We start from the raw sequence: 17409 nt of genomic DNA on the forward strand, positions 1-17409 counted from the left end.
CGCCTTCATTCGCCACAGACTGTTCTGTTAGATCTGGTTATCTCTAGTGAAACACTAAAAGAAAGGAGAGATGTTGTTGGTTCGTGCTCACCAATTAGCTTTCCAAGATTTAAGGAGGAGCACCTCCAAAGCTTGAGTAGACCTGAAGCTCTCCTGATTCAATCAGATTAATTTAACCCTGCATAAAACATTTATAGAAATAATCACACAAAAAAACCTACAAGTTGGTTCATTTTCAGGTTTATGGCTAACTAAACAGAACAGTTTGCCTCGGTGGTTGTTTTCACTATAAAATTTTTCATTTCAACCAGTTACTGACCAATTAGAGCAATGCTCCATTTACAGTCATATAAAAATAGCGTTCAGCTCTTTCAAATACTCCATTTTATCCCTTTTCTTAGCAGTAATTAAGAAGCTACTCTATTGTTTAACTGAATTTTATTTGAACTAATGTTCTGTTTTGAAGCCAAAACTCGTGTGTGGTTTGTGTTTTAAATTTGCTTTAATTCTGACAGTGAAAAATAGCTCAGGCTCAGTGTTTGCAGCCATTTATTATGTCCCAAGTGACAGAAAAACATCATCTCTCAAAGCTAAAGGCTGTGATAGAAACCTATAGTTATGTTAAGCCATCCTGGATATACATACAGGCCTCAGGTTTGGAGTCACTGTATGTTTTTGGTAGAGCAGAGACGTTTACTTTCATCACAGCACACTTTTTAAGGGCGTCTAATTATGAAATTATGGTAAACGCTGTTTTAAAAAGAAGAGCCTCTGATTGTTTGCTCTGAGCTCCACGGTGTTGCGCACCAATGAAATCCCGATCGGTCGAACGGTGTGCGCCCTGCGTCAGAGTATTTATGGAAATATTTGTTGCTGATGTGAAACCCCGGCTCTGGCCTTTGCTCTTGAAAGAAGCAAAGGCAGGCTTGTTTACTACAGCGCGTCAGTGTTGATGACAGGCCGGGCTCGCTGACTTATGGCCTCGTGTTGTTTTAACGGCGGCCGTTTTCATGTCGTCACGCGCAAACATGCGTTTGGTTTCCCAAATGGTTTTTGAGACTGATGCCGGCTTCCTAGACTGATAATCCCCTCTCGTATTACTCCGAAGCCGTCATCCCCTCCTGTGGAGAGAGGCCCCCGTATGTCATGAATGTGTCCTCGGAGTGGGGGGCGGAGGCGGGGGGTGTTGCGTGCCAGGCCTGCAGTGCAAATCCAGATTGGCGACTGGCTGTTTTCCCTTTCATGTGGCGTGGGGCTCCGGTATATAAGGCACACTGAGGTTTGGCGCTCGCTGCCACTCTGGCTCTTCGGTTTGGTGCTGCGGCCTTGTCCTTGGGTGACCCTCCTGGGAGGGTGAGCTACAGCCACCCCACCTCCCCCTCCCGTCCCCTCACATAGCCTTAAAGCTGGGTCCGTGTGGGACGGACGCCAGGAGCTCTCGGCCACACAAAGAGCCTCCTCACATGGAAGCCAGGAGCAGCCTTTTATCATGTGGCTCCCAGAGGCCCGTGTTTCATCTCAGCCTTGATTTCCTCCTCCTCCTCCTTCTTCTTCACCATCTCTGAAAGGTGTGTCTGTTTTCGCCCCGGTCACTGTTGTGACTCAGGCGCTGAGGTCACGGCGCCCAGTGATGGGCTGGGTTCAGAGTTCAAATATCTGCCCTTATCTGCTCCTTTCAGGCGGCCTTTTCATTCCTCCCTTCCTGCCTTCATGAAGTCTGCTCCTTGTATAGGCATTTCCTCCTCTCACCACGTCGTAGCCGTAGATGCAATCTGTTCATTGGTGCCGTAAAGAGCACAACAAAGGGTTTAATGAACTCAACACACAACTCAAGGAAGTGCCCTGATAGCGCTTTGTAGACTGCGAGGGTGTGCTCGTGTACCTTGATAAAGCTGTGCTTTTTGAAGTAACCAGGTTATGTGAGAAGAATATCTTGTTTGTTTGCCTCGGCCATATTTTCTCTGCCTAATCACGCGCACGGCAGTCTCAGCAGCAGATAAGTGAGTTATTTCTTCCTGGAGGAGGCCGGCTCCTTCAAACGCTCGCCATTGTCACATTAGTGATGAATCGCTGGCTGGCGAGATTCGACCAAGAGGGCACGACCATAAATCAGTCGCACCAAAAGTAATCTGCTCTGGGGTGAGCGCACTGACAGGACTTTCTCCTCTGGAAAAGTTTAAAGCAGACAGTGTGATAAAGTTGCAGAGGAAGGCCAAGAGAAGACAGGAAATGCTTTCTTGAAAGCATTTATAAAAACCAGAGCTTACATATTTTATCTTCTTTTTTTTTTTTTAAGCCAGCCAACAATCCAAAAGACCAAAACAGATTCAGTTTCACATCACAGAAGGCAAACAAAACCAGGAGGTATTTACATTTAAGAAGCCAACGCTGGTTTCATTTTGGCATTTTCAGCCACACTAGCAGCTCTTTGGTTTACAGTGTGGGTCTGTCACTCCGCTGCTGGACAGAAATATCTCTCCGACCACGGGATGATTGGCATTAGATCTACTGCAGACATTCGCCTCCCCTCGATGATGAACCCTCATACTTGCACGGCACTTTTCTACTCTGAACAGTCAAAGCACTTTTATTACAAGCTGCATCCAACCATATAATAATTTATACTACATTTCAAGTGCTTTTGAACCAACAAACACTCATATAGTCCAGGGTTCAGTAGTACACAGAAGAGTTTTAAATAGATGCACAGTTTCAAGTAAACCTTTAAAGTGTTTTTTAAATGAGGATAATACACTGACATAAGTGTCCTCACACACACACCCAAAAACACACCTGTTATATCCTCATTAGATCCTGTTAGATCTTCGTTTCCGGAGAGGGACTGTGAAGAAGTGCAACAGAAGAAGAGTGTTAAAGTACAACGATAAGCAAACATTTGGGCCGCATAACTTCTAAAAAAGGAGCAAACACATTTTTTCCTTGTCAATAAATAAAGTTACGCAGGTGAAAAGTATTCCATATCCTGGCTACTCACTACTTCACCTGTGAGGTATAAAAAGCTTTCCGCTGGTGAGCACCACCTGCCTTCTTCATTTACATCCAACCAAAGTTTCAGGTCATAAATCCACTGTGACTGTGAGGTGCTGCTACAGCTAACCATTTGTTGTCTCAACAACTTTAAAAATTAACTGCCGTGTTTTGTTTAGATTTTTATTGCGAATTGATTAAAAACAAATGTGTCCACTTGTGCTATTTCCATTCATTTTGGAAGCCTTAGCCTCAGCTGTGTAGGGGAGGAAGGGGCAGGTGAAATAAGAGCTAAGGGACTGTTATGTTTTTTGATAATGTATGGTTTCAAAATCTAAAGTTTGAGGATAAAATTCTGGATATTTTTTGGGGGGGGTGGGGCCTCAGTTGTGTGTGGGCCCTTGCCCAAAATGTCTCTTGGATAATCCAAGAGCTTAAAAGCTTCCTCACTCCACATTATCCTGCTTTTTCCCAGAATTCAGAGGATTTTTTTCCCGGTATATTTTTCTTAGAAAGTAAACACGAAGTGTCGGAGTCATCTTTCGTCTTCTCAGATATTCGTGCCACAGGATTAAGTGCCGCTTTGATCACAGAGAATGAACAATGATCCCTATTAGAACTGAGAATCAGCCCATTCTCTTTTCACGCTCCTCATTAAGCCCGCTGTCTGTTTGGGTTTAGTCGCTCGGACGTGCTTCGGAGACGGACGGCGGCCTCTCGGGATTCGGGGCTTAATTACCTGCATTAATTCGTTTGGCGCTTTAATGGGCTGGTGCAGCTCTGCGTGGCAGAGGGGAACTTTACCAAGTTGCAAAACACATCTCTGTGCTGTGAATCAGCAGGAGCCAAACACATGCAGTCATATACAAAATCACGCTCTTACCTAACATATGACTGATAGCGTGCATGCTTCCTGTGCCCTCAGGTGACCTTCATTTAAAAGTAAGCTAGCGGTGCCGTGCTGACAGAGCTGCAGATAGGAGCAGAGCGGAGATGAGGAGGTGTGAATGAGGAGACGGGTGGAGGAAATTCAATAAAGCTGTTGCTACATTACCGGCGGTGTCATTGTCACCATCGTTTTATACGACGCGCTGTGGTGAAAAGCCTCATTTGGGTTGTTGATGTTGATGTGTCAGCAGCCCATTAGTGTGGGTGCAGATGGGGGTGGCATTGTGTGTGTGCAAGTAACCAATGAAAGGGTGTGAAAGGATGATATCCGGGGAAGTGTTGCCACACAAAGATGCCATAATTCACCCCGAGGCAGTCAAGAAGAAATGAACTTACTCAGATGAGTGAAGGACAAATCAACATAAGGTGTCTTAGCAACCTGGGCAGGTTTCCAAAATGGCTTTATGTGATCTTGGCTGCAGGAACACAAATATTTTTTTGGAGAAGACCTACCCCTCCTTTGTTGTTTTGACTTTGCCGGTGGCGAGCGCGGTGTCCAAAAACTACTATTTGGGTTTGTCTGAGTCGAGATTAACTCTGCGCGCCAGATGGTTTTAACACAGAACCATCTGGGAAGTCGTCCTGGGAAACCGTTTGGAAAATGACGGGCACGTTCAAAAAATACTTGGCAGGTGATTGAGCAGTCTGTCTATCACTGAGTGTGACCAGCGGAGCCAGCTGGTGAAGCAAACTCTTTTCAAAACCAGATGGGAGAAGAGGGAAGACCTTCGCCGTCTGAGCTCTTCTTCTAGGCCGTCTGCAGGCCCTTAAAGTTATCTTGATTACAATTTCACTTGGAAAAGGAAAAGGCCTTAAAATATCACAAATTTAGCTGGTGGAATCCCCGAAGATGTTGAAGATGACGCTAATCAGACTGTTTGTTGTTAGTCTGCAGAAATGTGAAGAATTAAAAACCAGCTTATTGTTCCTGGTGGTTAAAGTCTGTGCCTGGAAAGAGGGAATAAGATATCATCTTGAGGTCAATTACTAGTCATTTTAAAATAGCATAGCAAGTATGGTCTCAGTTAAATTGTGTATTTTGTTCTTTAAAGTTGTTTGGACAGGTAACCTGCAACCCACTTGTCCCCCATGACCACTGAGATAGACTCTTGCTTTCAACCGCGAGTTGGTTAAGCAGTTAAGAAAATAGATGGATCTTTTATAGAAGGTCTTAAAAACGTATACTTTTACTTTCCTGTTACCCGCCAACCACATCTGTTCTTCTTTTAGAGAAGAAATACTCTGTTTCAGCCTTATCTGAATCCGTAGCAGCACATTTTCTCAAGAGAAGGAAATACAGTGACATTTTAACAAGCTGATTTCTTTTGCTATTCTCTAAACTGTTAATAGTTTACCTAAAACTTCACTCCAGCTTTGTTTTTTATGCTTTGGAGACCAAACTATTAATATGTGCTAGTAGTTAGTAGTTTGGTTATATCTTAGGATGTGAATACCAGTAAAACCTGACATATATACAGAGTAATTCATTGCCCATCAGTACATAAAACCTGAGAGAGTATATAACAAGCCCATGAGGTAGTTGTTGATGCTATGACAAGACCTCTCAAATGACCCTGAAGTAAAGCTTTAAAGGTCTACCTTCCAAAATCTGATCCTGCCAGCAGGCTAAGTAAACAGGGTCCTGCTGAAAGAGACATGAGTCACTCGCCACAACGCGTAGGAGTGTTAACAAGCCATCTATTTGCCTCCTCTTGCCGCTCGTTTAAGTCGCCGACGTTGCCCTTCATCGTCCATGAAGGCATCCTGAGCTCCCCTCACCTGAGTGGGAACAAATGTTTGCTCAGCGCCCTCCCTCCTTTTGGCTCGGCTGTTCGTGATGTCATCGTTCTCTGAAAGGCCACGCACCGCCGTCATGCAAGCGACAACCTCATTGGATGTGGTAAATATTTGCCCGGCGGCAATTATAGCCGCGCCAAGTGTCCTCAGAGCAACAGCCTGCTGGGTAAACAGAAGGGAAATAAATGAGCAGTGTGCATCTGGCAGAGGCTGAAAGAAGCCACTGATGGGCGCTCAGAGCGATGACATGTACCTGTAGAAAAGGTCACCGAGGTCTTCAGCGGACACCTCGCTGTCATCTGCATGTGACAGCTGGGTCCAGGCTTCCCTTAAACCCAGAGGGAAGGTAGCCCGGCTGAGTGACCTTTTAAACAAGCAGGAGGCTTGCTTGTTATCTCCTGAGTCTGGTTGCTCTGAGAGATTTAATATGCCTACTGCTTTTCACATTTCAGCACATTTTCACTGGGCAGAAAATAGAAAATATGAAAAGGCATTAAAGCTGCTCTCAAGCCGGGCCAATAGAAAGACAATAAATCAGATAAACCAGATGAATCTTTTTAACCGATGCTACTGCGCTCCACTAAGCTCTCGTCTTTCATTGTCTGAATAGTCACGAGTCCCCAAAACCATTTAGGTGTCGTCTCTAAAAGTAATAATAAAACTATTTATATGTAGCGTGTGTTTAAACTAAGCTTTTAAAAACTCGCAGTACAATAAACTAATGAATAACCTCAGACATTTTATTAGCTGAAGGTTTGCCTGTTTTCAGTGTCGTCTTCCTGCCTTTCGATGGCATTCGTCTCTCCCCATTGGAGAGAACAATCTAACTCTCGTCCTCCACCTTCCCTGTCCTGATGTGTTTTTATTAACCTAACAATAACACTGGAGGTAGCCAGCAGGCAGCACATCGTTATATGTCAAAAGAGCACAACTTCACTAGCCCTCCAAACAGTTTTTTGTCTTATTTAGTATCCAAAGTTACATTTTAGATTTTTAGAAATAGGCAGGTCTTTAGGTTTCTTTAGTATTAAAGTACACTGTAAAAAAACAGGAACCCGTATTGGCTAAGTAGGCTGACATTTAATAATACCAAGGTTTAAGATGAACAAAACAAAAACAAAGTGTTAAATTAACAGTAACCCTTTTCCTGCTGGCAGTATCGCTAGTTTTTGAGAGTAATAAGGGGCCCAGATTTGAAAACTTCAGATCTAAGTCATGCAGTAACAAATGGTTTACATGACTTGACTGTGTATGCTTTTAAGCAGATAAAACCTTAAAAATAATCAGTCCAGAGTGAGGAGAGCCAGAAGCAGCTGTTTATTCCTCTTCTGGTTTATTTCAGAGAGTATTTAAAGCCTGCAGTATACGTTTTCAGCTCTGACCCCAAAGGCCTCGCCGGGATGATGTCTGCTGTGGCGCGAGCGCCAACAGTGAACACCTTAAATCACCACGGGCTTGTTCAGATTGGATTCATAAGAACCATATGGACTACTGTTAGTCAGATGAATGGCATTCCTTTCCATACTAGGCAACTATTTTTCCGTTCCCCTCTCTTTCCCTTTCTTCCACTTGAGTTACCTTTTTTCATAAATCTCTTTTACAAACCAGTTCCTCTGGAGCACTAATCCCATTCTGAGGTTACGTCTCCTACTGCTCATGCTCCGATAAATGTCTCAGGACGAGAGATGCTATTAGGTTATTGTGCTATAAAGTGACTCATGAGTGGATGCAGGGACTGAGGTCTTTCATGTCCCTGGGGACTCGGCCCTTTGCCAGGGAGCCGTGCGTATGGTTCCTATTTTCGAGCCCTGCTAATGAACCCTGTTTGTTCCAGTGTAACGATAGCGTTGCGCGGGGGCAAAAGAGGAGTACTGGGCTCAGGGAAGGACATTCCCAGCATTCCTCCGTCTGTCTGACGCATCAAGGAGGTCGGCTGCTCTGCTGCTTTTAGGAGATGTGAATCAGCCTGAGGGTTTGAGAATGGGGGGATTAGGAGGTGTGAAGGAGCTGATTGCCTCTGACGGGAAAAGAGGAGGAAAAATGTGTTAAATAATTAACAGGGTTAAAAATGTCAAGGGCGTAGGTGAGGCTCGCAGCATGTGTTTGTATTTTGTTTCGTTTTTTTTTCCCAAGCAGTAATCGTGCCATTATTCCTAAGCCTGTCTACACCGCAGTGTAAAATATTTTAAAGGTGTATTAAATCCTACAGCACCAAATGCTTCAGTTTAAGAGTGTTGTTCATCAATACCAGTGACCCGGTGATTACTTCACCAGAGATTTCTGGATTTAGAAACTCACAGTCCTGCCAGCACTACGATAAAATTCCTTCTCCAATGCCATTTCGGCTATAAAACTATCTTCCATTCTAAAAACTCTCCCAAAGCACTGCTGAAGGTTGACCTATTTTTATTGCTTGACTGAATCACATTATTTTAAGTTTTATTTAGTTTTTATTAGTTGAGCTCTAGTATTGTGGGATATGTGTTTTCCAAGTGAGCAGAGATATAACGATCTCACATGTGTCAGTTGGTCTTGCTTCCATTGCCTAATTCTTCTGGTATAAGTAACAGTTACAGTGAAATGAAAAGCTTATATTACAACAACAAGTTGTTTGTGCAGCAACCTCCACTGCCTCCAGTACTAACCAGTCAAAATACATTTTCCCCTGGATAGCAGTGTTTACCAACCAGTCTCTATGGCCGGCGTTAATTCAAGCAACAAAAAAATCGAACTTCTTTTTGTACATTTTTAATGGGACAAATTGCATTTCTCACTGTTTATATAAGCCAAAAATCAGTTTCATATGTTTAATAATTTTGTTTCCCCTCCTACAGTTTTTAAATAAGTAGCTATTTCAGGGTAACATTAGCTAGCGTTACTTTCATGTTATGTATCTCTATGAAAACTAAAGCAAAAAGTTGAAATCTTAACAAACAAAAAATAAACCCTTTTATAATGAAGTGTTGTGTCAAGACTTTCTTTTACGGTATTTTGAAGTAGCTTTAGGCTAAGGCTACTTAACTTTAGTGCCCCTAAAAACCTTTCCTTAGTATTTAATTTTGTTTTTAGTATTATAAACTGAACTACACAGCATGCTTCATGGGAATAAAAAGGGAAGTTTATGGATGAGAAACACAGCCTTGCTGAGTTTATTATATTCAAATACTTCTTGTTACATTTTTTTGATGTGGCATGAGTAAGCTAATTCAGGCTAATAAAAGCTAATATTAGCTGCTGGTTTTTTTTTTTTTTTTTCATAATCAGTAGTTTAACTTTAAGCTTTTAAAGAAAAACTATACAACAAAGGTACAAATAATAAAGCAGTTTCTCAATGTTTAGATAACCCATTGATCTGTTTAGTAGTTGCCTGTTTTACATCCTCATTAGCAACCTTATCTGGTTTAGCTAGTACTGCAGGCTTATGTTAACTGTGTTTTTCAAGCTGTTTTTTAGGCCTGACTATTTCGGCTTCTAAACAAAGACACCGCTGTTTTAAAATTAGAAAGCTACATGATCAAACGTAGCCATTCGCAACTTCTTAAAATATATGACCTTAGTTGCTGTTATGGTATATTTCAGCACTTTTGTAACCATGTTAGGATTTTAATAAGGGAAACTGACTGAATTGGCTGTCATGTCATTTTACAATGGTGTAAAATCTATGTCACCTTTTTGTCTTTAGAAATCTGTTTTGGGCAGTTTGGGCAGTTTGCTGCTATTCTATAGACAATGGAAAATGGCCCCCAGTCATTTTCAATCCAGAGATACATCCGTGCCTGCAATGCTTTCAAAACAGCTGCCTAAGGAGATTTTTGCAGGGTTGTGTTTATAACTTCATTCCCTGGGTCCTTTGTAAACAGCCTGGCACAGGGAGGATGTTGTTAGAAAATATCTGCCTTGACTGTAATCACTTACTATCCCTGGGTCATTCAGGGACTAGAAATGGAAAACAGGAAAAACAAATAAAAGCCGGCACACATGCATGTAGAGACGCTTGAGAGTTGGGTGGCAGCAGGGCTGCTAGGTTGTGAGTCAGAGCATTTGTCCTCTTACCCTGGACGACAACTGATTGTTTGTCTTCCTGCTGTTTTCGGACAGGTGGTGACCCCAACCAGAGTGGGACAGACCTACACTTACAGCCCAGGACAGCATAACCAGCAGGACCTCTATGACGTCCCACCCATCAGATCACAAGGGGTAGGTTCCTCATGCACCATAACACCAGGATCTTTTTTTTTTCTTTTTTTTTTTTTTAGCAACCAAAGAAGCTTTGATATAATCTGCCAAACAGTGAACCCAATAATACAGTGCACTCTATGACTTAGAATAAAGGAATTTGTTTAAAATTAACCAATATAGGTTCCTAAAACTCCTTAAAATTATTGTTTTTCAAAACCAAAAAAAGCCATTAAACCCATTAATTTCCAGTAATGAGGTCATTTTCTAGTAATAGCTGTGAGGCATACGTTAAGGTTACAAGCTGTACTAAAAACACAGCTTGAAGTGTTTTTCCCCTCTCTTTTTTTCTAATCTTTGGTCTGTATGATGTCAGAGAGAGAGAATGTTATGGTTATCTCTGGTACCGAAACCACACCCACCTTCTGTTTGCAAATGTGGGTGGAGCTAAAGCTGCTGGTTTCAAAAAGAGGATGACCTGAGGGGCTGAGCCAAAGTACAGATAAAGTTATGAACAAGGATTATTTTGAACTGTGGCTCATGCAAAGCTACACTAGGAAACGCCAAGCATAAAAATAAGATGGATAAATATCTTTAACACTATATTGCATGCATCTGAGAATGTACAAATATAATCTTTAGTTTACCTACACATTGATATCAATCGAATCTGTTAGCATGTTTTCACCGCATATCAAGCATCTTCGTTTTAAAAACAAGCCATCCAGGTGAGCTTTTGATGCAGCACACAGTGCCTGGGCAAATGCATTTCATTTCTCAAAACAAGAAAGCCAATTCTCTGATCTGCATCGTGCTATTCTGCCTACCACATTTCCTGTTCTGTGCAGAGATGAGCGAGGATTCTTCACACTTCATTTTCTCTCATGCTGTTGAAACCTGCAGTGCGGCAGTAGTGTTTGCACATTTTGAGAACTGTACTGTATTGTTTTAAAATGCTCAAATAGATATTTTTAGAATTACAGACGAGGTACAGTGTGAAAACAACTCGAGTTGCTTACAGAGATGGAGTTACAGGAAGTCATCACCTGATTGTGCAGTTAGCCTCAATTTCACATTGCTTTATAGTGAGTTTCAGCTTTGGTCTCTGTTCTCACCGTTTTCATAAACTCTTACCGCTCTTTAAGTTTTGTTCTCAGCCAAAACAGCCTTCTGTTTTTAGCCAAAAACCCACTGAAAACTACTTCAAAACAGCTGACAGACAGGTGGAAACTAGCAAAATATGGAAGTGGAGCATTTAGCATCTGAGGGGCAGCTGGTGGAGACCAAAAATGGAGCAAAAAGAGAAAATACTGTGCAAAGAAAAACTCCAATCAGTGACCGTGTTGCTCTATAACTATTCACCATATCAAACGGACTTATCGTGCATTTTTTCCTGTCATATATACAAACTTTGTTGTGATGCTGGATGCTGACACTAAACGCAGCCGGAGATTCAAATAATGAGGCCAGCGTACGTACGAGTCAGAAAAGAAGCCCAGGCTTCAGCTGTCAGTGAGAACAGTTGTAACTAATGTGACTACCTCAGGCCAGCCAATCAAAAGCAAGTTGGCCTTACAGCCACCTTTGTGGTAAAGAACTCTCACTTTAGATAGGAGCGCTGCACCGAGGCACCTGTGCAAATAGAAATATGAAGCTTTTAACTTAGCAGTGACTTATTGTCACCTTTCACTGAGCACTAAATTTGATTTTATTTACTTTGTGTCACATTTGCTTCTTCATACATGTTCATATATATTTCTTTTAATGCTTCCTAACTATTACAATCAAACTTCACTGAGTATTACCCCCAACTCTCCCTCAGCCTGGTTCAGGCGAAGTTTCTTCCTGTTAAAAGGAAGTTTTTCCTTCCCACTGTTGCCAACTATATATAAAAAAAAATGTAATGACTTTAGGGGCAATTTGGCGAGTAGTATTTTCCTCCGAGCCAATTTGGCATGTGGACTTGAGAAGTCTGCGATTGAACTGCGACCTTCTGATTACTAGACATCCCACATACGGCCAAACAGAAACTAATAGTGTGCTACAAAATCAGATCAAGTCAGCTACAGTCAAATAATATGAAGACCAAACTTTGTGTGATTGTTTTTCTGAAACACGTAGTGATCATTTCACTTCCCTCTTTCAGGTGTACGATATTCCACCTGGTCAGATGTTCCCTGGTCAGCAAGGCGGAGCCAGAAACCAAGGAGTCTATGATGTTCCCCCATCACCAATGGACCCTAGGTCACAAGGCATCTATGACATCCCTCCAACCTCTCAAGGGGTAAGAGAAACTTCCAGAAGCAAAATGAAAGGGCACATCAGTCAGCCACTCCATTTGTTTAAGCCACATGAAGCTGAATTAACGAGGCTGCGTATGTCCAGAAAATTGTATTTTTATGTTTATTGATACAGCTCCTAGAATTTCTCTTAATTGACTATATTAAATGAATAATACGTCAAATATCATATTTATTGCATTCCTGCGGCCAGTTTAAATGAAAGCCTCGCCTGCCAGGAGAGTTTAACCAAAACGGCTCCGTGTTTAAACTCGCCAGCAGGGGAAAAAAACAAAAAATCAAGGACAAGGACATAACTCTTCTTTTGCCAGACCCTCTAAGATTTCACCAGAGCTGACCAGGCAGCGCGCCACCAGTTTGTTTGTAATAACCTGAAATATGCTGGGACCTGTTATTTGCGTCGTTCCTAATTACAGTTTGGGCAGGCCTGTCTAGCTGTAAAGAGTGCGTTTGGAGGCTGATGGAAATCAGTTTTATTGCCCCCGTTGCGCTCCCATCGTGCTCCGTGCCATGTACGTCAGCGCATACTCTGCTGCGTTGAGCCCGAGGGAGGGTGAAAGCTTCGTTGCATTAGAGGAAGGAATCAAGAGGCTGAAAGTTTGAGGTTTCAAATATAGTATCTCCCCAAGCCAGAAGGTCTTTCACTTCCTCAATCTCTAACTGCAGGACTGCTGTGCAAACACACTGCATCCAGTAAAAACCCACTGAGGTGCATTTACAGTCCAAATTCTGTGTTTAGCACATTTTTTGAATGTCATAAACTCGAGTCTCCCGGGGGGAGGGGATTAAAAGAAAACGATCTCCTCTGCAGGAATCCAGGTTTCTAACTGCTAATCTTATGATGGTCGTGAATTTAAAACATGTCACTTTTCTGGTGAGTTCTTAACGAGCTGTGTTTTAGGAAGGGGAGCCTTCTTTGTCGATGACTTTCCAATCCCCGAAGACTAGTCGGCCCGAATGCGGGACCGAGCGCACATTTTAGTGCTGTGCCTTTAAACGGGACCTCAGAGGCCAAAGCTGAAAATTTAAATGTCATAAACCATTTTAGGAAACCAGTACCGCAGCAGTGATAGTTCCTCACTTTGTTATGAGACTGCATGCACATGCAAAGAGTCAGTCAGTCAGTCAGTTTATGACTGTTTCTGTCAACTGTAGAGGCAAATGTTTGCTCACTCGCTGTGTGCTGCACTCTTTCACATTAAGTGGACTAAATGCGTCCAAGCCTTTAGTTTAGAAGAATTTGTTATATCCACATCTGGCCAAGCAGTCGTGTGCACACTCCAGCTCCAAGAATGCCTCAGAGGCCCCTTATTTTCAGAGCCCACGGTCGATGCTTCACAAAGCACGATCGATCCTAGTGCGATATAAGTGTTTACATTTTCAAGTTGAGAAAGCGTGACAGCACCTCTCAGGTGCGGATGGCGCGACGTGACTGCAGAAGGAGTGCAGAGGAGGTGTTTGTGTGCAGGAGGTGGAAAAAAAATGAGTCATATCGCAGGTGTTTCCACATCTGTTTAGGAGGGTAGCAGCAAGAGAGTGGGATGCACAGTTCTAATAGTGCAAATAAATGAATGTCTGAGATATGAAATGCACCAGCAGAGCATTTTGTATGATGACAGGGATTTCACAACAAGGAAAAAAATAGTCCTGTGAGGCCACTGGTTAGGTGAAAGCTCCACTGTTTGATAATAATATACATGTTAACAAAAATAATAACAGTCTGATTACTGTCCTCGCCCACAGGTCTACTCAGTGCCTCCCTGCAGGACCAACTCTGCCCAGCAGGAGGGGAACTACGACTTCCCGCAGCCCCTCAAGAGCAAACAGGAAGGCATCTACGACGTACCCCCACCTGTCCTCGCCAAGCCCGCCCAGAGCTCGCAGTCACATTACGACTTCCCACCGAACGTGGAGCCTCCGGCTCATCAGCCGCACCCGAACACCAACGGCAATGAAGGCATTTACGATGTGCCACCGCCTGCCTTTCATTCAGGGGCGGGGTCTCGCAACGACGTGTACGACATCCCGCGGGTCATGCAGACCTCCCAGCACAGAAGCTCGCCCGCCGACAGAGACGGCAGCAAAGGCATCTACGACATCCCCGCTCAGGATGCTCGCGCAGTAGCGGACGTGACGGACGGCGTGAACCGCTTGTCGTTCTCCAGCACGGGCAGCACGCGCAGTAGCATGTCCACCTCCTCGTCCTCCACTGGCTCCAGCTCTGAGGGCCGCCTCGCTCTGGATGTGGACACCGCCATCCAGAAGCTGTACCGCCTTCAGCAAGCAGTGGACAGCTCAGTCGGGAATTTGCATTCAATGGCAGCTTCCCCTCACTGGAGGACTTTTCCTTTCATGGAACGCCACGCCAACGACGTCCGCACAGTTCTGGACAGAGTCCGGGCCGGTCTGGGAGACTTCATTGTGTTTGGCAGAGGTGCCGCGGTGAACGCTACGTCTCTGTCAGACAACAGTCTGCACAGTAAGCTTCGAAGGCAGCTGGGACGCCTGGAGGACTCACAGCAGATCCTTCTGCAGATCTACCAAGCTCTGGAAAACTGCAGCTGGGCGCTTAACACCCTGGCCTCGTCTGGAAGGCACCACAACAAGACCGACGACCTGGACCGCTTCGTCATGGTCTCCAGGACTGTTCCCGACGACGCCAAGCAGCTGGCCTCCACGATAGGCAGCAGCGCCGAGCTGCTGTTCAGGCGGACGCATGTGGACGGATCTTTCTCTGTGGGCAGCACGCCTGACGAGAACGTGATCCACCCGCTCACCTCCCCCTCGTCGGACAACGACAACAACGGGGGCCAGACCAAACCTTTCCCCGTGCCCTTGACCCCAGACAAGGACAACATGAACAATAGCGAGAAGTGCGTGAAAAGCTGGATGGAGGACTACGATTATGTACATTTGCAGGTAAACAATTAAATCCACAGTTAGTAGAGTTATTTACTTTAAGTGACTTTACCCAACAGATAAGAATTTATGTGTCGTGTATCAAAGATCAGACCTACGTGAGTCTGGTTTCTCACCCTGTTTAAAACATTTTTTTACCTCCCTTCAGGGCAAAGAAGACTTTGAACGGCAGCAGAAGGAGCTGTTGGAGAAAGAAAACATAATCAAGCAGAGTCAAGTTCAGCTGGGTCAGGAACAGGTGAGGCTTTGTGTTTGTTTGGGCCTCGCAGGTGGAGCGCACACTGTGCGGGGGAGTGAAATACCTCGCAGTCTTAAACAAAACAGATGATAACACTGAGCGATTAGGGGCCCTTCGAGGTTCTTACGAAGGCCTCTGCAGACCTCGGCGCTCAGATCTGATTCTAACATCATTCTCTCGATGGAGGCCAGCCAGATTACAAGGTGGAGCGGTCACGGCCCTGAAGTGACCCACATGTGCAAAAATATATAAAACAAATGCTGCCGTACAAATGTAAACATGGAGTCTAGAGTTTTAGGTTTATTTTATTTATCTCGTGGTGCTATTTTCATACGAAGGCGTTTGTGGATGTGGAGTTGCAGCCAGCAGTGGTGGGATTGTTGGTGTGAAACTGATTTCTTCTACATTTTTAGGATGAAATGTAAAGGGTGGCTGTTTCATTTTGGTCATTTAATTTCTAATTTCTTCGAAGTAACAGCGTTTTCCAGTAAATTTAACATTAAACATTTTCTCAGAGACTCAGTTTGATACTTTTAAGACAGCAAAAGTTTGCTGTTAAAAAGGAGAAAAGCCATAAAATGCTTTGCAAAAAGGAAAGTGTTTTTATGTTGATTTTTCTGCTTAAATTTACATATTTATAAAACGCAATTTGGCCTTGTGACCCTGAACCGGAGGATAAGTGGTTAAGAAAATGGGTAAGCCAAATGGGAAACATGTTTGCTTTGAAATGAAATGAACAATCAGTGTGCAATCAAAGCTTAGACACGCGTCCTTCCTCCAAAACGTGTTTATACTTCCCTCTGTCAGGTTAATAAAGGGAACTCTGTTGATCTTTTTCTGCCCCCATTTTTAATCTGTGGGTTAAACCTGATGTTTTTTTTAAATGTTCACTTCAAATATTTTCCATTATAAATAATTATGTGTATTTAAAGCTAAACCTTTGCCCTTTGACCTCACATCTGTACTGCTTCTACAGATCAATCAGTTCAAGAAGCTGGAGCAGGAAGTGAGCAAACCGGTGGAGAACGACATCACGCAGTGGATTTCACACCAACACTCGGCGCCGCCCTCAGACTCCTCGTCCTCCTCCACCTCCCTCTCCCCGTCCGCCCACCTGTGCGCTCGGGACCGCCAGCTGCTCAGCTTCTACTCGGAGCAGTGCGAGCAGCACTTCGTCACGCTCCTCAGCGCCGTGGATGCCTTCTTCGGCTGCGTCAGCGCCGGCCAGCCCCCCCGCATCTTCGTGGCACACAGCAAGTTCGTGATCCTCAGCGCCCACAAACTGGTCTTCATCGGGGACACGCTGTCCCGGCAGGCCTCGGTGCCTGAGGTGGCAAACAGGGTGATGAACTCGAGCAACGTGCTGTGCGACCTGTTAAAGACGGTGGTGTGCGCGACTAAAGCGGCCGCCCTGAACTACCCGAACACAGCCGCCATCCAGGAGATGGTGGACAGAGTCACCGACCTGTCGCACCACGCTCAGCAGTTTAAAGAACAGTTGCTGCAGATGGCTAATTTGTGATTTTCACCCTCATGGCTCCTGCACATCACTCCGTTTGTACATCTGCCATAAAAATATATATATATATTTGCAGTATATGTATGTCGCTCTCCATCTTTAAGCCCGTTTAAGATGTTGTAAATAGTCTGTGTTCTGTAAATATTTGCTCTATTTTTATGTACATTGTTCTATATTATGATATGGACACATATAGATGCAGTACTGGTGCCTCTGTAGGAACATGTGGACATTTTTCATAACATTCCCATTGCATATTATGAAGCACCTTATGAGATGTCCTGTTATTTCATTTATAACTGTAGAGTGTCGTTTCTGTGTCTTCCTGCTGGATGTGACAGTTAAAAGTTCCTTGTAAATCAAGTCAGTGTCCGTGTGTGTGTGTCTGTGTGTGTGTGTGTGTGTGGAGCTCTCCACAAAGTAAAGGACTGTTCTTCACCACAGGGGTTTGTCATCCTTATGTCGTCCAAGAAGTGAAGCAGTCAGAGGGGTTTGGATGATAAATAGTGATATTTTCTTAAAAA

General features: G+C 43.9%; 1 protein-coding gene across 1 annotated transcript in view; it reads left to right on the forward strand.

Annotated features, from left to right (window-relative positions):
* Nucleotides 1–17089, forward strand: part of nedd9 (neural precursor cell expressed, developmentally down-regulated 9) — a 35306-nt gene extending 18217 nt beyond the window's left edge. Inside the window, exons 3-7 of the mRNA XM_085345767.1 lie at nucleotides 9832–9930; nucleotides 12056–12193; nucleotides 13953–15128; nucleotides 15277–15366; nucleotides 16343–17089. Of these exons, the coding sequence (XP_085201893.1) occupies nucleotides 9832–9930; nucleotides 12056–12193; nucleotides 13953–15128; nucleotides 15277–15366; nucleotides 16343–16888 (2049 nt within the window). The 3' untranslated portion in view covers nucleotides 16889–17089. The remainder of the gene's footprint in view (nucleotides 1–9831; nucleotides 9931–12055; nucleotides 12194–13952; nucleotides 15129–15276; nucleotides 15367–16342) is intronic.
* The last annotated feature ends 320 nt before the right edge of the window (nucleotides 17090–17409 follow it).

This window comes from Diplotaxodon limnothrissa, linkage group LG22 (genome assembly GCF_057381915.1).
Source record: "Diplotaxodon limnothrissa isolate DT_005_m linkage group LG22, D_limnothrissa_male_GT1.1, whole genome shotgun sequence".
NCBI classification, from domain to species: domain Eukaryota; kingdom Metazoa; phylum Chordata; class Actinopteri; order Cichliformes; family Cichlidae; genus Diplotaxodon; species Diplotaxodon limnothrissa.